General features: G+C 39.2%; 1 protein-coding gene across 2 annotated transcripts in view; it reads right to left on the bottom strand.

Annotated features, from left to right (window-relative positions):
- The window catches only part of Col6a6 (collagen type VI alpha 6 chain), a 166845-nt gene that overhangs the window by 10641 nt on the left and 132509 nt on the right, over positions 1-23695 (bottom strand). Inside the window, exons 32-37 of one of the 2 annotated variants that reach the window (XM_087186151.1) lie at positions 23630-23666; positions 21633-21644; positions 17268-17761; positions 11256-11352; positions 7430-8101; positions 4638-4731 (exon numbers count right to left, since the gene is read on the bottom strand). In XM_087186151.1, coding sequence (XP_087042277.1) covers positions 4638-4731; positions 7430-8101; positions 11256-11352; positions 17268-17761; positions 21633-21644; positions 23630-23666 — 1406 coding nt within the window. Of the gene's footprint in view, positions 1-4637; positions 4732-7429; positions 8102-11255; positions 11353-17267; positions 17762-21632; positions 21645-23181; positions 23667-23695 lie in introns of those variants that run through there. The other variant, XM_087186150.1, reaches the window with a different exon arrangement.

Raw genomic sequence — 23695 nt, 5'->3', positions numbered from 1 at the left:
TTTAAAATTTTCCCTAACTTAGGAATTAATACTATGAACCTCATCACTTTTGATCAGTTCCGTAAGTTTTGACCTACAGCATTTTGATTAATATGTAATTCTAAAACATTTAAAATTTCCATTATGGGGGCCGGGGATTTAGCTTAGTGGTTCCAGCGCCTGCCTCACAAGCGCAAGGTCCAGAGTTCAATCCCCAGTACCAAAAAAAAATTAATTAATTAATTAAAAATTAAAATTTCCATTATGTTTTTGTTCCATTGCTAATTTAGAAAGGTGATTTTAATATAAAAGTATATGGACTTTGAAAAACTTGTTTTTAGTTTTTAATGTAATTGTACTGTGATCAGACTGCAGTTCTTAGAGATTTGTTGACACTTGCTTCATACATTAAAATTGAGCAATTACACCTGTAGATTGCACCTCTCACCAACCGTTGTTAATGTTCCATGTGTTCTTCAGATGAATGTCTAATTTTTTCTTTGCAGGTTACTGATAGGTCTCCCACCACCTCTGCAGCTATTATGTATAGTAGCTGCCCTCTTCCTATGGTGCCTTGCCCCCTCCCCTGTGTGACATCATGCCAAGATGGTTGCTCCCACCAAAGAACAAACCCTTCTTCCCATTATGCCCCTGTTCCCGCCTAGAAAGTAACCTAATACTCCTCACCTCCTACCACTAGTGACATCACCGGCTCCTCTATTCCCTAGTCACTACCTCACTCAACCCCATCTCAGCCCCTACAAACCCCACCCCAGCCCCTACAAACCCCACCCCAGTCTCTATAAAAGACTCTCCCTCCCCCAGCCATATTGCTTTTGTCTCTCCTTTGTTCAGAGACAGCCCGGCAGATCTGTTCCCCTAATAAAGGCTTATTGTAGTCTGGTCTGGTCTTGGTCTTCGGCCCTTTTACCCGACAGTTACTATGTGTGTTTATTAAATCAAGTTTGTTATTTAAGTCTTTTGTGTCTTTATTAATTGCTGTCTGCTTGACCTATCAAACTGGTATACAGAAATCACCAGTTTTGATGAGAGTTCAAAAACAATTTCTTCCTGGAGTCTTTCACTTTCTACCTTGTATGACCCTCTGATAAGTTTAGGATTGTTGTATTTTCCTCATGAACCACTTTTGTCATCCTATACAGACTCTCTTTATCTCAATAAAATAGATTTGTTAAAAAACATATTTTATCTGATATTAATATAGCTGTTCCAGCTTTCTTTTTCAAATATTTGCTTGGTATTGTTTTTCCCATCATTTTATCTTCAACCTTTCCATTTCCTTATGTTGTAGATGTGTCTCTTAAAAACCATTATTGTTGGATATTATTTTATTTTTAAAATCAAATCTATGTCTCTGGCATGCTTAGCCTGTATTTTTATTGTAATTATTGATATATTTAAATAAACTTGGTTCTGTTCTCTTTGTGCCTTCTATTGCACTTCTTTGTCTTAATGTTTCTTTTCTTGACTTTTTATTTTAAAATGTTATATTGTCATTTTTATCCCATTTTTCTTTGCTTTATTTTTGGTAGTTGTCTACTTTCTATTTTTTCATGTGTGCCCTCAAAAATTTTAATGTCTTTTAATAGAATGTGATGTGTTTCAACAACCTAACCCACCCCAAAGAATACAAGTTCCTAGAACCCTCATCTCCATTTACTTCCTGTGAATTATGTAATTGTTTTCCCTTTTTGCATTCGTCTTTTTTCCTTAAGGCTCCAGGCTTCATTCCCCCACCCCCAACCCCAGTATGGGGTGTCGAACCCAGGGGTGCTCTACCACTAAGCTTAGTCCTTAGCCCTTTTTATTTTGAGACATGGTCTCACTATATTGCCCAGGTTGGGCTCAAACTTGTGATCTTCTGCCACAGCCTCCCAGAGTATTGGGATTACATGTATGTTTTCCCACACCCACCTCAAGGCATCATTTAAAAAAAATGTGTCTTTTATTATTTAATGTGTTTTATTACTGTCTTTATTCATATTTAAATAGTGAATAAATAAGACACTGATTAATACTCATAGTCTTAGTACAGCTGTTTCTTTGGTTAAAACCACCAGGTAACAAAGGTTTTATTTTCATGTCTTTGTTAACAAGGACAGCTTTTTGGTAACCCCACAAATTATACTATCATTTAAAAATACATTTGTTGGACTAGGGGTTTGGTTTAATAGTGGAGAGTGCTTGCCTAGCATGCACAGCTACTGGATTAGATCCCCAGCACTGCAAAAGAAAAAGTGAAAATTTGAAAAATAAAAATACATTTGTTTAGGTTTACTTTATTAGTCATTATTACTTCCTCCATCTCATTCCCACTGTGGTCATTTTTATTTTCTTTGAAGTACGTACATTTTAGAAGTTCCTTGAAGATCTTTTTGTGGAAAACTATTTTTAAAATCTGACTGTCTTTTTTACTATTATTTTGAAAGACAGTTTTCCTAAGTTGATAAAAATTTTATTCCACTACGTTAAAGATACTAAATAGTTCAGTAGTCTTGCCACTTCCACTGTTGCTATTATCAATAATTCAGTGGCCAGCTTAATTATAATTTTTTGTATATGATCTGGTCTTTTGCAAGGGCTATTTTTAGATTTTATTTTTGGGTTCCATTTTTCCCTATATCATCCCTAAATGTCATGTGGTTTTTATTTATCCTTCCTATTATGCCTTGTCTTCTCTTCCTCTGTAAATCCTATTTTTCCTTTACCTGTAAAGATAACCATCCCTTTATGTCTTTGAGTATTGTTTCTCATTTACGGTTTCTATTTTATCTTTCTAGAATTTGAGTTAGATATAGGTTAGATTTTTTTTCATTCTCTTCTAGCTCTAAACCTCTTACAGTAATCATCTTTGCTTTCTAATTTCTTCAGCTTTTTTCCTAGTTCATTATGTTTCTCTTAAGATGTATTTGTTATTCTCTTTAATCCTTCATTGAGCTTTACAAGTTATTTTTTATTTTGAAAATTGTGAAGCTCACAGAAAATCAGAAAGAATAGAACCATAATTACTTGCATACCTTTCACCTAGATTCTCCAGCTTTACTATCTTGCTCCTTTCTATGTGTGTGCATGTGTATCCATATGTGTAGATGTATATACATGTATGTCTGTGTATATGTGTGTATACATGTTAGATGTGTGCTACTTGTATCCATATGTGTAGATCTATGCATACATATATACATGTGTGTAGATGTGTACATATACATATCTGTACTGTAGATGTGTACAACATGTATCTGTACATGTAGATATGTGCATACATGGATCTAGGTATAGATGTGTGAACACATATACATGCAAACATACATATATGTACACACACATCCCATCATACTAGAACCATCATGCATGTTACTCTTAAATACTTTTGCATACCCATTTCAAGAACAAAGACATCCTCTTATACAAACATAACACTACTACTACTCACAAGGAAATCCACACAATTAAAAAAAAACATGTAACATATTGTTCACTTAAACTTCCCTAATTATTCCCCAAATGTCATTTATATCAACTCTTTTTCTGATTCAGGGTCCAATGAGGGTTCACACAGTTATATCTGGCTGTTCTCTTTAGTGTTTCTCATTCAAGAACAGTACCACAACCCATATCCCTCTGTTTGTGACATGAAACCTACAAGGAGTATAGGCAAGGGTGTTCTGGAGAACATTTCACAATCTGGAGGTGCCTCATGATTTTCTCATTGTTCGACTCAGTTCAATATTTCTAGCCAGAATCCCACACAGGTGATGTGTATGTGTCCCACTGCACAGCCTCAGAACTTGGTCATAGGGATACTGCCACATCTTCCCATAGAAAGGCACATTTTTCCCCCTTGTAATTAAGAACTTCATGAATGGTTCCATGAAACTTTAAACAGCTTGCTCCCCAACAATCTCTGATGTAATAGTTTTAGCACTCCTTAATGATAACAGTTATTACATTTGTAATTAACATTAATACATTGTGCATTGCAAATTTGTTTTTTCACCCCAGTTCTATCATTTTCTTCACAGTTATTGGCCCATTTTTTTTACATTAAGAAGAGCTTTTCCTCTCTTTTCCCTTTTTTGGGGGTATTCTTATAGACTTGTGGATTTTTAAAAATTAGTGTTATAATTCTTTACTATTGTTATTCTTTCTGATGTTCAAGTTAGATTAGCCCAGTGGAAAGAAATCCTTTCAAGGCAACTCATTTGTCTTCCTGACACTACATTGTTAGTTTTTTCATATTTTCTTGCTTTTTGCTTGCTCCAGGTTAACATTGCTCATTCCCTGCTGCAGCTGAAATTCCATGTTTCTAAGGAATTAAGAAACCTTGCTCTCTCTTAGTGGGGAATGGTGGCTAGAAACCAAGATCTCGTTGGCATGCTCGTTGCCACTGGGTCATCCCCCTGGGTGTTTTACTTCAATAGACTTCCTTTTTTTTTTTTTTTAGCTCTATTTGGTTGTTTTTCAGATCAATCTAGTCATTAAAAAGGTTCTACCTTGTTCCCTTGAATTATATTTTAATATCATGTAGCAATAGATTTTTGTCCAAATAAAATGAAAGAGAAAGGACAAGAAGAAAAGGAGGAGGAAAAGAGAAGAAAGAGGAGAGTATTCATCAAATCACATGAAGCAGATGATACCTTCGGAACTGGCGTGGGGTCTGCTTTGAGTCTGTTGGGCTGAGCCTGTTGCACTTTGCTTTGAAGTTTATTGGTGGATATTTGTTGATTGCACCTGGGAAGAGAAAAGGATACATGAATCTCTTATAGTAACTTGACTACAGTCTGGGCTGTAACACAGCACTAGTTTGTTGTTTCCAACATCCATCAAGGAAAGATACCAACTAAGGTAGTCATAGGAAATGAAAGTGTATTTCTGGGTTTAGGGAGCTTCTGGGTTTAGACTTTAGACAGTACATTTCTTTGGAATTTAGAGGTGAATTCAATGAACTTTTCAATACAATGCCCTTAGCTGCTCAAGTAGTTAATCATTAGAAGAGACAGCTCCAGTTAGTCTTAATGACCTGTCCTTTAACTGATGTGAACTAATCAGAAAAGTTATTTTTTATTCTTGTGAAGTATCATTCTGCAAAGGGAAAAGGACAACCCTTTATGGTCTGTGTCACTAGTAACAATAATGTCAGTGCCATTTTGAGTTTAATTCATTAGTTACTTATTTCATCTGGAAGTGTATTAATTTTTCATATTAATAAAGTGTGTCCCATACCATTAAAAAGTGATTTTTACAGGAAACTTTACAGATACATATTTTAAAGCATTAAATCAAACACTATTAAATCTCTTCTAATGATGCAGGGTCCTCATAAATGAGTAGCAAGTTTTTCCTGAGCTGAGATATAGCAGTCTCCAAAGCTGTTGTACGAAGAGCTGCACGCTCTGGACTGAAGGGCCTGAGTCTGGGATGCTACCCTTATTGGACACCTGATTTTTAGTTTTTAATCTGTCTTAACTCTGAAATTTCAGATGATTAAACAGCAGTTTTGCTTCATTTAGAAAATGTGTTGATTCTGATGTGGACAGCACTTGATAGCCCACTCTGTTACAGCAGTGTGTTAAATAGGAGTTGCCAGCACAGCTTTCCAATGCTCCAGGAGGGCAGTGAAACAGTCTGTTTTGTGTCAGTCCTTGAAACTGGCACCTGAACTGTGAGCTGCCCAGAGTCAGTGCCTAATGAACATATGTTCCTGTTCAATGGTGAGTGCTAGTATGTGGGGACTGCTATGGCACTGATTCCCTTTACTTTTATGGCTCTATTTTAATGATTGGAGATTTCTAGGGCTCTAAGTTCTAGAAAGGGAGTATACTTGCATCATGGTTATAGTTCTTCAAAAGCATTTAAAACATCTCCAGCATTCTAAGTACTTTTTTTCTTAAAACACCTCTTCCCTTTTAAATGAGGGGAGGATGGAAGCATTCATCTTATCTAATTTGACTAATTACCATGAAATACCACCAAGAATTGTGAGGAAACAGGGAAAGAAATTCTTTTTTTTTTTTTTTTCAGTACTAGATTGAACCCAGGGTCCTTGCACTGAGCTACATCCCTGGCCCTTTTTAATTTTTTATTTGAGTCAAGGTCTTGCTGAGTTCCTCAGGCTAGGCTAGAGATCTTCTTGTCTCTGCCTCCATCTTAAGACTCCCTTCCAATTTCAAACCTCATTGATTGGAATCTTTTGAGACGCTCTTTTGTTTTACCCTTACAAAAAATTTGTGATTACTTCCTTCAGAATGACCTCTTGCCCCTATTTTTCTCGAGCTTCTCTTTCAGGTTCTTATTCCAGAATATAACAATATAAATTTCATTCTGGGAACCTATTGCTTCCACACCAGTATTGCTTAGACCATAACAAGCATATGAATCCCCTAGGGATCTTGATAAAATGCAGATTCTATTTCAGAATTCGTGCAGTGAAGACTAGAATCTGCATTTCTGACAAGCTCCCTAGATGTGCACTTTGTGGCCCTCAATCTGACTCTGAACAGGAGAGCTCACAATGTAACCTCCTCAGCAATGTCCAAGCCACTCCAACCTCACCTTGTACTACTCTGGTTTTCTTTATAGCTTTAACCAGTCTCACCATGTAATATCAGTGACAATGATCAGTGAGATATAACCAGGACCTTGAACTACAGTCAGGTGCTCTTTAAGCTGTCTATTCAGTTTTCTGTATCTAGACTTCAAAGATCCATTTACTATGAAAATATTCAGAAATTTTACCTAGTGCTCTTCAACCTTCAAAGTCATATCAGAGCATAGTTCCTTTTTGTCCATTCTGTCACATTCAAAATGAGTTTCATATTTTCAAGGCAAGCTCACTCCAAGAAATATGTTTATTTTTTTATTGGCACCAGTTACACTAATTACTGGCATCATAAAAAGTCATTTATGAGGTTAAGAAAATTTTGCAAGCCTGCATCTTTCATTCTGACAGGTAAAATGGTATCTCCTAACACTTCAAAATTTGCCTTCGGAACTTGTAAAAGCAAAGCCAAGAACTGCTTAACTTTTCTTTGGCTTTCTCTTTTGGTGTTGAATGATGAAACGTTCCATCAAAGGGCAGCATGTTAATGTTACATGGCAAAGACTACTTGTAGCTAGAGTCTGGGCTGTGACTTCCACAGCCCAGACTACACTGCTTCATGCAGGCAGATGTGTGAACAGTTGCTTGTTATGATTGCCTCTCCCTAGGAACCAGAGGCATAAAAAAGATGAGCCAGAAAATGAAATGCTAAGGAATCAGAGGTTTCCTCCCTCCCACCATTCATTATTGCATATTTTCCTTTCTGACCCTACAATGCCCTTGAAGACATACAAGAAGTTTCCAAGAATACGTGTCAGCATGTCAGCCTTTTACTGGGGAATACCAAGTATATACGCTTAATGTGCAGGGAAGAGCAAGTTTGTGACTTACGCCTGACTGAGTTTATAAAGGACTTCACAAACTTCACACCATATCTATAGTCAGGTTTATGAATTCGACCAAGCTGGATCAAGTGGTGGTCCAAAGGGAGGCTGGCTAGATCTTCCAGTTCCTTGTCATTCCAAGCAGGGCCGAGGGAAAGCACAAACAGAGCATACCCCTGACACTTGGCTCGAAAAGACTCTTGCTTTAAGGTTTCTCCATCTAAGTGACTGGTTTCTCCAACAGATATCACAAATATAACTTTGTTTTTTCTCAGATTGGGTGTGCTTAAGAAGATATTGTCCAGAGTCCACCGCAAGGCATGACCAATGAAAGTATCTCCATTCAGTTGTTGAACTGATTGTTCCACATGGCGCTTCATGAGGCGCTTGCTGCTGTAGGTGGTGAGGTTGAACTCAGTTCTAACTGGGCTCCTCTGGGTGTTGGGAAGGAAGTTGGAGGGAGCATGGCTCAACAGGGCCACCCGGTCTCCAGTGACTGAGGTCTTGGGCTCTGGGGTGATTTCAAAGTGCTCCAACAGTGCCCCTAGGAAGCCTCTTATGTCTTCAAATTCGGCACTTCCCACATTCCGGGAGCCATCCAGAAGGAAAGCAGCATCCATGTAAGACTGTGTAGGGGGTGGTCTGGCTTGGTCACAAGATGCATCTGGCCTACATATATCTGCAAACCAAGTCACTTCAGGTTACAAAGCAGGTATGGACAGAAAAAGGAAAATCATACCTCAGCTAGTTTGACATTTGGAAACTGCATAATCTTTGATATTTTAAAGCAGTTATGAAATGATTTTAATATCAACAGCAGCAAGACTCTCCAGTATGCAGCTTGAATCTATGTCTAGAAAGTACAGATTTTATACCCATGTATCCCCCACACTCCCCTCACTAATGTATTAGTTTTTAAAATATTAAGCTGCTTTCAAGTGAAGTTTAATATTGGCTATGTTAAGTTTATAAAGTCTGAAGTGAGCAATTTATCTCATGAAGACAAGAATATACTGTATTACACTACGATCTCTCTAGACTGACAATATGCAGGTTAAACCAATGGCCTTCATCACTATACCGTCACTGATTTATGAAAAATAATCTACTTAAAGTAAAAAGTAATTTTTCTCATTGCAATTGTTTTGTTTTTGGTTTTGGTTTTTTTTGTACCAGGGATTGAACTCAGGACCTTGAGCTTGTGAGGCAGGCAGTGGGACCAATGAGCTAAATCCCCGGCCAATTTAAATGAAACTTTGTAATTTTATGTCTGTGTGCAGTCCCTGTGCACAAAGCTACAGTACATCTTTTTTGTCTTCATAGTGCTTATTAGTTGAATGCATAATACAAGTTGTGTGATTAGAAATATTGCTTATTAGTGGATTTCATAAAAGATGAGGCCATTTTTATAAATATGCATATCTCATTGAAAAAAGAATGCATTATAAAAAAAACAGAGTGGTTTTTTTTGAACCTGACCACAATGAATGTTCATAAAATAAACTGCTAAAGGAAGAATATTAGAGGTGACCTAATCTTCTAATTTTATAGAACAGATTGAGCCAGGAGAGTAAATCATTTTGCTCAAGGACATACCAGTTACTAGAAGTTTCTACATATGAAGTCAGGATTTTATTGTTAGAAATGAGGCCATGTGATACAGGCGTGGGGAGGCCTTTGGCCTAAGTGCTGGGATTCTTGAATTCTGATCTTGTCATGGTACCAAACACATTGAGTGCCTCTGGCCAGGCCTCTGCTGGGCCTCAATTCTGCAGTTTCTCTATGCAATAGGATAAGTGGATCTAACTAGGATCAGATTAACCCCAAAGTCCCTTCCAGGGCTGACATTCTGCCTAGTTTTTTAAATAAAGCTAATGATTTGAGGATGAGAACAGCCTCTTTGAAAACCAGAGAGAAAAGAGAAATAGAATAATATATGTGCAGACAGCTCGTATGTAGATTAAAGGCATGGGCCATAAATAAAAACTGCTAAATGAAAGACCAAGGACCAGGGTACAGATCCCAGGGAATGTAGCAACCTTTCTAACTTCAGTAGTGCTCATAGATTCAATGAAGATGGCTTTGTACAAGTTAGGGCTCCCCTACTGAAACTTAGTCAAATTTTATGACCTTGTGTAATGGTCAGATAGCAGAACAGTCACCTATGTACAAGGCAGTTTCTAAAATCAAGGATAGCAGGCTGCTCATTTGCTCAGTTTTGTGGGGGTTTTAATTGCAGAAAAAGACAGGCAAAATACCTTCCATTACATGCCTGAGAGACAAAACAAAGGTTTAAGCCAAGACATGGAGCCAAAATCCATCCCCAGTCACATATGTGCAACTTTTGACACCATTGTGACTGACATATTTGAAGATGCAACAAGAATCCACAGGGTGGGATGTGTCTCCACCCTCAGCACTGTTAGGCCTTCCTGCTATAAGATTGTCAATGCATAAACTAGTGATGACGATCCCCTTGGAGACTGAGTGCCTAAGCTGCAACCCAAAATTTACTTATCACAAAGTGCCAACACTGCAGTTAAACCTGAATGCTCAGCTGCTGGGGTGATTCTGGAGCAATTTGGCTTGTGTACCAACAGAGAGGGCTCTGCGTGCTTGCTGTGGCACATGTGCTAGAGGTTCACCAGCACTGACCTAAAACAACCCTGTGCAACTCAGAGAGAGAGGGAGAGACTGATGATTGATTAGAAGGAAGCAGAGGGAAGACAGAAGGGAGAGGGGTTTGGGGAAGACTGGAAATCTGAATGCTCCCCTAGGATCACCATCTCTCAAAAGGTCATTTATATGCCAAACACTGGCATCTCACTGATATACATGGAGGACAGGAATCAGGCATTTTCTTCAGGGCTGAATAGAGAGTTCTGGGAAGAAGAATGAGGCCTCCATTCCTCATAAACTAGAGGCAGTTGAGAGCCAGCTTTCTTGGGTTTGATATGGTGGTGAGGCCCTGCGCAAATTATCACATCTCTTTAAGCTTCATCTTCCTCCTCTATAAAATAGAGCCAATAATATTTCAAATATTTTAGGGTGATTATAACGATTGAGTGACATAATTCATGTTGTGATTAAAATAGTGCTTGAAACATACACAGTAGTTTAAATCTCAATGTCATCATCACCACCGGTATTACATAAAGTGATTAGAGCAGTGTGTGACCTTTCATAAACACTTGGTAATGGTCAGCTGCTATGTCCACTGGTAATATCAGTGGCTCCTACTGTCTTCATAGTTATTAGAACACTCAAATGAAAAATAGTGTTTTCCAACTGGACCTGTAGAAGTTGTATATAAAACACTGCAGACCAATCAGAACTGCAAAAATCTTTCAGATGCCTAACATTTGAGTACCTTTGGAGACTCTTTTCAATGAGAAATGCATGTTTGCTGTTTCTATGTCTACAGTACTAAAACTATTCCAAGCAGATAGGAGGGTACTGAATTGCTTTAAAGTATTTCTTTGGGGCTGTGAACATCTGAAATTTAGAAAACTCACAAAATACTTTACAGCATGAAAAACCTGGCAATGAGACAGGCTAAATTTTTTTCTAAAAAATCATTACTGTTTCCTGGAAGCAGCATAAGCAGAGAGGCCTGGAATGTAAGCCTCCTCCTGGGAAACATAGGAGGAGACCCTGCAGGCTGAGCTGACCAGCTCCATCTGTGGAAGATGCAGTGTGACAGAGGCCCAGAGCCCCAGGAGTCCTCCCAGGGCCATGCACGTCCCTGCTGCCAGGTTCCAGCTGCTCCTGCCAACAGTGACTCAAGGCACTTAACAGGCCTGATCAAATTATCTTCTCTCTGTACCTCTTACCATAGCAGAAAGTGCACCGTTGGAGTCTCTCTAGCACTGGTGAGTCGTCAATCCTGGAGGGAACCACTATGACTTGAAAAGAGCCAGTGTCGTCAATCTGCAAGAAGCAGGAGCAAGGGAAAGAACCGCTTAGTGAGTTGAGATACAAGAACCTCCCTCCACTGTTCAGAGGCCTTAGAGCCAGAGAGGGATCACTGCTCCTTCTAGGAAGGCCAAGGGGATGTGCCGAATGTCGGGGCGGCTGAGGGTGTTGCTGTGTCAAACCCGACCTTCCCTTTCGCTGTGTAACAATTACTTTGCCTCATCTGTAAAGCGGGAAGGCTAGGATCATTACCTAACAAGGTCCTGTGAGCACTAAACAAGTTCACCATTGTGAAGTGTTGGGAGCAATGCTACATAATTCTAAGGAAAAATCATTTGAGTAGGCCTAGTTCTCCTGCCTACAGGCCAGCAATAACACTCCAAGACATACTTCCATTTTGGCCTCAGGTCACAAGGGAGATCTCAATGATCCCATGATGCTGTAATGCTCCAGGACAAGACCACACCTGTGGGAGACGCCCTGCGAGGAACCAAATCTTCATCTGTGTAGTTCCTGGGAGGAACTAAATCTTCATCTGCATAGTTCCTCATTGTTCTTAGATTTCCGCCGCCCCCACCCAGTCTTTTGTTACACCTTGTTCATCCCAATATGATACTGAAATCTACATTATTCATTTGTTACATTTGTTTCTTTGGATGTACTAAATAAAAGGTGCTGCAAGCTAGGGGTCTTTGTCTTTGCTGCCCAGAGCAGCACTGATCAGACCCAAAGCTCAGCTTCTTCTCAGTCTCATTTGTCTACCTTTCCTGTAATTCGCCGTGTGCTGCTGTGGCTCGCAGGAGACCAGGACTCACTGCAGAGGTTCTGGTAACGTCCCCTTCCCCTGTTCCCTACAGTGAAGCACTTCCTGGCACAGAATGGGTGCCGTACAGGTCAGTAAAGACCACAAAACATTTTCATCTCCATCAGTTCAATAACCCAATGAGTGAGTTCTTATTTTCATTGGCCTCATTTTACTGTTGGAGAAACAGAAGCTCAAAGAAAGGCTGATCAAAAGACACTGGACACTGAAGTCATTTAACAGATAGCTCCCATCCAGTCCCTGAGAAACATGAGAAATCACAGGCTGCTCTTCAGAAATGTCTTTAAATTTCCCCTGTGAATGAGTTGAAGCTGGCTTTGAAATATAGACTCAGATCCACATCTAGGCAGTTCTCTCCTCTGAAACTCTCCAACAATTTTCACTTTCCCTCCCGTAGTTAGTAACCCACCTGGGAAGTTAAGGATACAAAGTAGGGAGAAGATAAAGGAGCTCCAAATAATCAAGAATAATGATTCTTGCTGGTTAAATGAATCAGAGATAATTAGTAAATGAAGAAAAATTGTAAGTGTAATCCCATCTAGTGCCTAAGAGTTGGGTCAAATTACATTTAAGTTTTCCTTGTGAATCCTACTGTCTTAAGCTAATGGCTTCCTCTCTCCGGGAAGTCTCCTTCCACACTTTTTCCATAGAGATAGGACTTTGGTAGTTGTGGTTATCTGGAGAGGTTCCATTTCTATGACTGAGCCAACTGGACCAGAGAAGGATTTTTGAACCAGCCAGATCCATTCTCTTAAAAATTTGAATTTGGGGTCCTAAGGGCTGAGAGTCCATCCATGTTTAGTGGCATGAGCTCACAGAGCTGCCATCTGGCCATAATATGTTTTGTGGGCTGAGAAGCAAGGGAGCTGAGAGGAAGGGAAGGATGGGGAGAGGATGTTGCTAAGGCTTACTGTTCTGCCCAGTTTGTGTTCTGTGTATAATGGATGGGGAAAGCTGTGCTCAGCAGATTCCTCTCGGGGGCCCACTGTTTTGCCTTCCGGAGCCTTCTGGGTGAGAGGGAAAGACTCTGAGGGAGCATATGGTAACTGAAGTTTTTGTCTAAATTTCTTGACACAAATACATACAGTGCCCAGGGAAAGAGAGAAGAAACAGAAGGGAATGAAAGTGAACATTGTGTGGTGTCAGAGAAGAGGGGAAGAAATACTCTGTGATGGCAGAGCAGAGATCTAGAAGAAATTTTAGGAATCACAGAAACCAACCTCATGATTTTATAAATGAGGAAAGTGAGCTCTAGAGAGGGTAGAATCTAAAAGGCTGCAGTTTAAGGTTTGCTCTCCCCAAACAAGATCTACCTTCCGTCTTCTATATGAGCTATGTTTATGATTACAGTTGTATATCAGTGGATCCTAACATAATTCAGAGCTATGTTTCTCAAGATGTTGCCCAGGGATCCCAGGGATTGCTGTCATTTCCTAACCAGTCTTGTGTCTTACATATCTACAGTGTAATAACTTCCATATTTCTGGCAATAGCCTCACTTGGCAATTCAGGCTCGTATTTAATCATGTATCAACACATTGATGTCAATTTAAAAGCAGTGTTATCCTTCTTGTTGATCCTAGGGGGTTGCTTTGCTGATGAGAGTCCATGGGAGATCTGGCCTCTCCTCTCTCACCAAGTAATTTCATAATAAAGTTGGAAAGGTATAGTTTTGGAGATTACTCATCCTATTACTTACCATTGAAATAACTATAGTAGCATACTATAGAAAAGTCTCATAAACTGAATGTAGGTTGGGGATTTAAACTAAAAGGGTCATTATCATTCACTTTTCTTAGGGTCATTTTCTTATGGATTCAAAGAAATACCAGCTTGGATGAAAATGTAGCTATGATGTTCACAGATGGACAGTAGAAGCATTCAGGATATGCTTCTGGATGACATCCTTTCCTCCTAGACATCATGGAGCTCCATGGTGCACTCAAGAAAAGTACAAGTAACATTATGGATAATGTTTCTTTTGACAATTCTATGAATTGAAATGATTTTCAAAATAAAAAGATTGAGTGTGCAACATGCTAAGATTTCCTGTTCAAAACATTTCCCTCCAATTTCAACTTTTTTCAATTACTAGAATCATCTATAATATGAAATAATAAATTTAATCTTTCTCTTACTTGCAATGCCAAATAGCAGAGTAAAAGAAAAATAAATAGACTAGCTTAAAAAAAGGGAGGCACAACTTCTTATAAGAATATTAGAAAGGCAGAACCACCCTAGATTTGACATCTTAATAGATAACAAGTAAGATTTCATCAGAAGTAAGAGAGAATTGCCAACCAAATGTAGAGGACAAATCCTAGTGACAAAACCAACATGAGATTAAGGTCCCTCCAGTCAAAAATGGCCTTCCATTTCAGAAGCACAGCTCAACAGTCCAGTTCATGCTATGGTGAAAAATTTCCAACACGGGCACCAGAGTTATGTGCTGAGAAACAGAGAAATCAGTTCACTTTGCTGAAGCAGCTGCTTTTGAGTCCCACACGTCTGTGTTCAGGAAACCTAATTTCACCTGAGCCTACTGTGCTTTCAAATGAACGGAGATTTTGAAAAGCCATTGTCAGTATGAAACAAATTAGGGTTTTAAAATGTTGCCCTCAACAAAGGCGCCTTATGTCAGTAGACTTCTGAGTTCTGTTCTTAAAAATAATGAGCAACACTTTAAGCAAAGGTAAAGTACAATGGAAAAGAATGGGCAGGAGGAAGAGACAGCCAACAGAAGTAGTTGATGCAATTTCTCTTCTGTAATGTCAGACACTGATTTCTAACCAATGTAATGACACATTTGTCCCTATCTGGAACCCTTCCAGACTGTCTAGGTCCATCCTCTCCTACCAGTGTGGTCCTTTGGTTTTCTGCCTTACTCTTTGTCCTCAGAGCCTAGGATGGTACCTGGTGTGCGTGAGGTGCTATTTGTTACATCAGTGAACCTTGGGACCAGTTCTGACTTTATCACTGCCCAAGGGGGTTACGGGCCAGTGCTGATAAGATTTAAGGGGATATGTTTTCAAAAATGTGAACCTTCATCAAGACAGTCTGTAGGTAATGTAGGTAGAATCAAGAGACCAGACTGGTAGAGCATGCCTATAGTCCCAGGGCTCTGGGTGGTTGAGACAAGAGGACTGCAGCTTCTAGTCCAGTCTGAGAAACTTAGCAATTTAGTGATATCCTGTCTCAAAATAAAATTAAAATCAAAATGGGTGGGGTGGGGTGGGGATGTAGCTCAGTATGAAGGCCTTGGATTCAATACCCAGTATCTCATACACACAAAAAAGCTAAAGTTTCCTATTTCAGATTATTAAGATTCAAAGTTTAAAAAAAACACCAAAATATCTTTTCATATGTTATATGTTGTACAAAGTGGGTTAAGTAAAATTGTGTCAGTTTAAGTTTATATGACAAGTGCCATTGATCATCTGCATCAATATATAAAGTTGTCTCTTATTTTGTGACTAAACAAAGCCAGTGGATGCAGGACTGAGGAAGACTCTTTGTATAACTAGAATGACTTATAGAATTTTTAAACTGCTACCTTTTCTAGCAGCTTTATTTGGATAGCCTGACCCCAGTCTTCTGTAATTTACATGCATTTTCCTTTTTGACATAACGAGCTCTTTATGCGCATAATTCTTAAAGTTAGCTCAATGATGCAAATAGCAGTTCCAATTCCTGTACTACCAGATTTCCTTGTTATTAAACAGGTCTTAATTTAACTGTATCAAGCTATTAAGTAATGATAATTAAGGCAAAAGACATCATTCTGAGAGCTTCAGTATAGGCACAATGTTGCACCATTTAATCTTCACATCAATTCTAGGAAATAAGTACAGCTTTCCATATTTTACAGATGTGAAATACACTGCAACTCTGCTATGCTTATTCAAACACTTTTCTGTATAAAAAATCATAGAGCTGGAGAAGACCTCCAAAGCCATTTAACTTATCATGGCCTCCAGGGAAGACAGGTGTCACACATATGAGTGACTGTCTCTACACAAGGCCTTCAGAAGAAGCTGGTATCTTGGCCACCTGCATTAAATCCATTGAATCCATGCCAATAATAAACCAAATTGCCTTCTACAAGTTCTTAAACAGAACCTGAACTGTTCTACTGCTATTCTCCTGAGTTTTCTAGTAGAAGATTTAGCAAAGTTGGATTTCAGCAAATTTTCTTCAGTGATAAGTTTTCTTTTACTCAAAGACAATGACTTAGTTCCTTATCTTTCTTTCTCTAAATGAAGTAGCTTTCAAGTGGTTGGACTTTTTATTTAGGATGTATTTTCTAATACTTTTGGGCTACTTTTTGAGGGCCTTATTTTTACTATAACTATAAAGCACATTAATTGTAAAAATCAATCCTGGGACTCATCTTAATGGTCTGTCTCAGCATAAATGGAGAACCAGACACCATGCTGGGCCAACAGAGCTGCCTGGAAGGGTCCTTTGCAATTTAGTGAAACCCTGTTTCGAAATAAAAAATTTTAAAAGGGCTGGGATGTAGCTCAGTGCAAACACGCTGGGTTTAATCACTAGTCCTGGGGGGGAAAGTTTAATCCTTAATTTAAGAAGCTATAAATGGAATGGCTTTCCTTTGTACAATCTGGATCATCACATAAGTGATAAAGTTATAAAATCAGCCAATTGATTTTTATCTTACAGGAATGAATACCATCCTGACTATCTCAGTGATCTCTATGTCTATTGGTCTCCCGACTTAGTATGTTTAGACGCAGGTGCAATCCAGAGAGAGACATGTTTGAGAAAGCACCAGAATGCTGGCCTCCTGTTCTGATATCTCCACTTCCTATCTGTGCAAACCTACACAAGTAGCTTAACTTCTCTGGGCTCAGTTTTTCTTATCCATCAAGTGAGAATGACAACTGTCTCTTATGCATATTATTTGTGAGACTCAAACAGGATAGTGAATATAAAAGGCTTAGCATGTTCCTGGTACATAATAATAAATAATTCTTCTCATGCTGGGTTGTTAACCCCGCATGCCCCTGATAACTCAATTCTATCACATGAGGCCTGAACACAAGCCAAGTGCATGACTACAGATGGTTCTGTGACAGGCTCCCCTCACCGAGAATGCTCGCCTGATGGAGGGCACGTTGCTGAAAGCAATCACCACTGGCGTGATGTCCAAGGCCCCGAACTCCATAGTGGCCGTGGTGATGGCCTGGACATCGGCCGACTGCCCGCTGCTGAAAAACGTGGCAATTCTCCTGGTGTGAGCCCCGGGAAGTGTTCGCTTGAAGACGTTCCTGGAAATAAACCTCATTGCTCTGCCAGTCTCCCTGTTGTCAAGGGATCTTTCGTAAGGAAGAGCTTCAATTTCCCTGAGCAGCTGGTCCTTCCGGTAGGTATCAGAGAAGCGCACCAGGTGCCTGGTGTGCGAGCCATAGGCGAGGATGGCGACCCGCGCTCCCACGGGGCAGCCGCGCTCCTGGACCTTCAAGTCTCTCACCAGGGAAGCCACCATCCCCTTCATCCGCTCAAAGTCCTGCTCCGTGACATCCCGGGACTGGTCCAAGGCAAACACCAGCTCCGTGGGATGCACCGGGCATTCGGGTTTTCCTAAATGACAAGCGGGTACCTCTTAGCTCTTAGGATGCTTATTTTAAAAATAGGAGACAAAATAATTTTAAATGGTAACTATTCAAATATTTAAACATTAAGTAATTTAGATATTCAAACATGTAAAATATTAAATATTAAAATCTTGAATAATTTTTAAGTGCTATTCTAAAAGCCGAGTGTGCCCTTTTCCATCAAACATAAAAGAAAAATGTCTAGAATTCAGTGTGATTTGTTATGAAATTTGTAAGTTAATTACCAAATTCATTCTGAACAGAGTCCCTGGAAGTTCTTTCTTATCTACAGAGGCTGGATCAAAGGTATACTTTGTTGCTATAACTTAAACTACAACAAATTCTTTAACAAGGGTTAAAAGGGCAAAAAAAGAACAGCTGTAAAAGTTCCTCTGATAATTTCAGAAAAATCGGAAGAGAACTGACATGTAGTATATAGAGCAGAGTTAGACATAAGGAAGGTAGACAGTAAAGAGTAGGGTTTGGAGCTGACCCAAATGCTATGTGACCTCATCTAAATTACCTATCCTCTCTGCCTCAGTTTCCTTATCTGTGAAATTTGAGTCATAATATCATGATTACCTGTTGTGAGGACTACATGAACAGCACAGGTAAAGCACTTAGAGCAATGGTGCCTGGTACATAGTAGGTGCTCAACAAATGTTAGCCATTACTTTAATAATTATCATTACAGACTTTTCCATTGTGTGAGAAAACAACTATATCACTAAAAGGAGAAGAAAACTTTAACTGATAATTTTTATTCAACAGTTAAAAATTCAAGTTAACCAATAAGTATGCCTATTAGAGAAATTTTGAATTATGCTTATTAAATTCTAATATGTTAATTGCATATTTATGTATCCTTATTCATTGGTTCAAATTTACTCTAATCCCACTCCCCTACTTTTATCATCCTCGGCAATTTATATTTGATGATCTAATTAATGTTTGTTTCTCCTGATAATTTAGGGTAAATGGAGACAAGGATTATGGCTTTGTTGATCCTCTAGGTTATTTAGTTCCAGCCAGAGCGTAGACATCTAATAAATGTTGTATGATTGAAAAAGGGACAAAAAAAACAGTTTTCTCCAACCAGTTTAGGAAGAACAAAACTTTAATAGCATGTAAAGTTCATAGCTTTCAGATATAGGCTGGTCTAAAGGAATCCCAGTGATGTGTTTCCAGTATGAAATTTAAGAGATAATAACACAGCCTGAGCCCCCAGGATCTACATAAGGAGCTCAGGACCTCAGACTTGCTGGGCTGGCCTAGGAGTCAGTCTCTTCTATGGGCCACCTGGGCTTTCCCACAATGGCACAGATTCTTACTTCCTTCCAGTTCTTGACTCCATGACCTTCATGGGCAAAAGGAGTTATCACCTGGCCCGAGAGAACGAATGCTCAAGCCTAAGTCAAATTGTCTCCTATAACTCTAACAGGCTGAGCAGGTTTCTTTTTTTAAATTGAGGTCATATTAATTTTACAATTAAAAATGACTAGAATTATGGTCAAACATGAAATTGGTTCCATAGCTTTTTGATTAGGTTGTTATTTACATATAGGAACAACAAAATTTCAAGTGCAAGGAAGAGATAAAGGAATAAGAAAAGATTCACAGCCCTGGCTGAAGATTTGTTAAAATTCAAATTTTCAAGAAAAAACACCCAAGGGCTAATTCACCTTGCAAAGTACAACCTCTGAAACCAAGGAATCCCATGGATTCTGAAAAGCACAAGGCCAAACTTCCGTGGTTCCCAGGAGGCCTCCTGGAGGATGGATAAGCTTATGCAAATCCAGCTCTCATAGCTCCATGGCTACACACTGCACACTGGTGGCTGCTCCTTGACACAGAGCAGGTGACAGAAAGGATAGAGGGGGGCAGGATTAAGCCAAGCCACTGCCATGGAGCTAAAACACAACACTAACGGCCCTCATCCAGGCCACCACTGTCTTTGCCTTGCTACCACCACACCCTTCCAAGTGGTCCTCTGGCCTTTACACTGACACCCCCTACAGTGCGTTCTCCCCCACAGGTGTACAAACAAGCCTTAAAAAATTGTCCATCAGATTGAGCTCCTCCCTGCAGTTCTTTCAACAGACTCCTCAGTACCTTCCCGTCACAACGCTAATCAAATCCAGCCTCCACATTGTAATCAGCAAAGCCCAGATTGTTCCACCCCTGCCTACATCTCCACTTTTCACCTGCCAAACTCTCCCCATCACTGTCTCTCAGTCACCTGGGCTCTGTTAGTCCCTAGGAGATGCTGAGTTCTGTCCTGTTCTGTGGCCTCTGGGGTTCCCCCTGCCTGGCTGTGGGTCCTTTAGTCAAAATTCAAGTTCACTGCCTCCAACTCTGTGAACAAGCGTGTCTCCTCTCTCCTCACATTAGTACCAGAAGCATCTATGCTTTACCTATTTCAGAACAACAAGAGGATTTTGAATTCTTCTGTGTTTTTATTTATTATCTGGATCCTCCAGGAGAATGGTAGTGTCTAAAGACAGGAATCCTATTATTCAACTCAGTATCCCAAGTGCCTAAAACACAAACTATGTTTTTGGAAACACTTATCTGTACACATTTGCAGTGCATAGTGAGTGCATTCATTGTGAGGAGATGGCACGTGTAAACCACGCACCTTAATCCTTTCCTCACCTTTTTCCTTCCCCTCCCTCCATCTCTTGGCCCCCTTCCCTTTTGTAAAAGATCTATCTCCCTGTTGCTTATTATCTTTTATTTTTCTCTTTAACTCACTTATATTTTGGGTTTCCCAAATAAGAGAAACCATGTGATATTTAAGCTTGTGTGTCTGATTTATTTCACTTAACATTATGGTCTCAAAGTGCATCGATTTTCCTAGAAATGACTCATACTTAACCTTTTTATGCATAGTAGTACTCCATTGTGTATAAACACCACATTTTCTCTATCTGTTCATCAGTTGATGGACATATAGGCCACTTCAAAGATTTAGCTATTACGAATTGTGCTGCTATAAACTGGGTGTGCATGGATCACTGTAACATGGTGTCTTTAACTCTTTTGGGAAGATGCCTAGAAGGGGAATGGGTGGGCCACATGGACTGCTTATCACATAATCTTTCAATAAATATTTGTGAATAAATGAACAAACAACCGGGGGGCAAGGTTTGGTGAGTTCATATACAATTTATAAAGGATAAATCTATTATCAGGGAGATGATAGGTTTATTTAAAAAAATCATTCAAGAAGCATTTGTAAAATACCTGAAAACTAGTGCTGAGAGATTTGTGTTTGTGTGCACGGCACTGGGGATTGAACCCAGGGAGGCTCTACCACCAAGCTATACCAACAGCCTCTTTTGATTTATTCTGAGAAGTTGAATATTAACAGTAAGCAAGAGCTGCCTAAGTTTTTAGAATTATCTGAGTGGCACTTTCCACTCAATTGCTATCTGATTATCCCTACTTTTATGCTGGCCTCTGCATCTTCATCCTTAATGACTTGATTACAGAGATGGAGAGAGAGAGAGAGAGAGAGAGAGAGAGATACACAGAGAGAAAGAAAAAGAGAATATATGAGAAAGAAGGGAGAGGAAATATTTTTACAAAAATAGTAACAGTAAGGTCAATGGTGTTATTAGTCCTAAAGTATTATAAATACTATAAATGCCTCCTGGGTTGTGGAGAAGTAGCTGTGGAGCTCATCTAGCACCAAGCAAGTGATTGCAAGTAGGACTCTGTTACCAGTGTGAGGCAGCAAAGAAAGCCCAGATATAAATATCAGTTGGCAGACAATCCATTGCTCTAACTCATCTTTCCAAATATGTGACACTTTAGAGCTTGATTAAAACATGTTATAAATAAAGATTACTCACCATGTCCACCAGCTGGGGAAGAAGAACAAAGGAGATTGGGTTATTATTTGGTAGGAAAACACAGTTTTATTCTATGTAGGAATCACGGCAGCGATGCCTTGTTTGCATTTGGAGATGACTCAAAAATCACGGCAATGGAATTGGGAGAAAACTCAGACAGAGCTCAGTATCTTGGTGAAAGCACTATGCCATCTACCAGGAACAGGCTAAGAGAACAAGAGGGAAAATAAATCAGCAGCCTGCAGCCGAAGGTCAGAAGTAGAGACCCTCCTCTTGGGAGGGGGAGAAATGGGGATGGGCAATCCATTTGGAAAGTTTGAAGATCCCAACTTCTCTGTACTCTATATTTTCTTCATTCACATATCTATAGTTATTACAACACACACACCTATAGTTATCAATTATACATACACATACACGTCTATATGTACATATAGTATAAGCATATGCAGGTTGAGTATCACTTATCTGAAATACATGGGATTAGAAGTGTTTTTGACTTTGGATTTTTTCAGTTTGGAATTTTTTTCATATACATAATGAGCTATCCTTGGGGTGCACCCAAGTCTAACACATAGTTCATATTTTTTCCATATACACCTTACCCAGAGGGCCTGAAATTAGTTTTGTACAATTTTTCAGTGTGCCTATGTTCTGACTACAACCAGTCATGTGAGGTCAGATGTGGGATTTTCCATTTGTGCCATCAGATCAGCACTCAAAAAGTTCCTGATTTTGGAGCATTGCAGGCTTCAGATTTGGGCTGGTCAACCTGTATGTGTGCATATTAACATTTTATATAAGATTAGAGGTAGATTTAGTCTGAAATAAATCAGCATTAGCTTTAAATCTGCACTCTCCAAGGTGGCAGCCATGAGCCATAGGTCATTACTTAAATTTCAAATCAATAAAATTAAATGAAATAAAATATTCAGCTTTTTGGTTGCACTATCCACATGTCAAGTGTTGAAAGCCACATGCAGCTGGCGGCTCCTCTACCTGGCAGCATGTGGACATTTCCATAAATGTGGAATGCTTCATTGGACAGCACTAAATTAGGCATCTCTAATTGTCAGAGGCTCTGCCTGGGAAAGGGCTGGCCATGTTTTTCAAACCAGTGTGTTTTTATACAATATATATAATTTATATGTTATTTGCTTTCTTGTACTAAATAACACTTTTGAAATAACTTGTTACCTACTTTTGGGTTATAATTTTGTACTGAATCTTTCAAACTTTAAAAGATCAGCTACCATTGCATGTGGGTCTTCCCTGAAGTCATATAGTTCACAGGCCAGAAAACCTGCACTAATTCAGCTTTGAAACAGCCACTCTTCACAACCCAGTATATAACTTTCAGTCTTGTGATGGTTCGATTCTGCCATGAACAGGCAGAGTTCTGATTGCCTTTGAGAACAAATGCTCCTTACAGGAACAGGCTCTGATTTGTCTGTTTTTCTTCTTCAAAATACCTTGAGGGAAATTTTAATTCTTCCTTTCAGTCCTAATCTTTATTTGGGAAATAAATATATGTGTAAATGAACATTCAACATGATAAATACTCAGCTTGTAATCTTGTGCGTGGGTTTGTTTAATGATATCAATACATATTGTGAAAGAAGAAGCTGTCATCAAGGCTTTAAAACAAATTCCAAAAAACATTCACCAACCTGTCAGTTACCGTCAGGCGTTAATGACCTCTTAAAAGAAGTTCAGTGTGACTCTCCACTGATTTATTTCACCATCAGGACAGTTTTGACCTCCAATCTCAATTTTCCCGGGGCTAAAAGCACTAGATAAATTACTGCTTAGTGCTTCCCAAAGACTCAGTGGGAGCTAATAATAGTCACCAGTCCATGCTAATTCAGAATTTATGTGGTGACATCTCTAATTTTAAGGAATTGGCTGTTAAATTGTCTCAATTCTGAGAGGAGCACTTTCTGCTTTCTTTCTAGTAAAGCTGACAAGTTGGGGGTCATGTTAAGCAAGATACTTACGACTGTGGTCCCACACATACTGAATGAGCTCACATGTCTGCAGTTCAAAAATAAAGGAGAGAGTTA

Source organism: Heterocephalus glaber, unplaced genomic scaffold, assembly GCF_053883595.1.
Source record: "Heterocephalus glaber isolate CG9 unplaced genomic scaffold, H.glaber_assembly_v1.0 deba00001504, whole genome shotgun sequence".
Lineage (NCBI taxonomy): Eukaryota > Metazoa > Chordata > Mammalia > Rodentia > Bathyergidae > Heterocephalus > Heterocephalus glaber.
The sequence above is the reverse complement of the archived record's forward strand: the minus strand, read 5'-3'. Positions and strand labels throughout refer to the sequence as shown.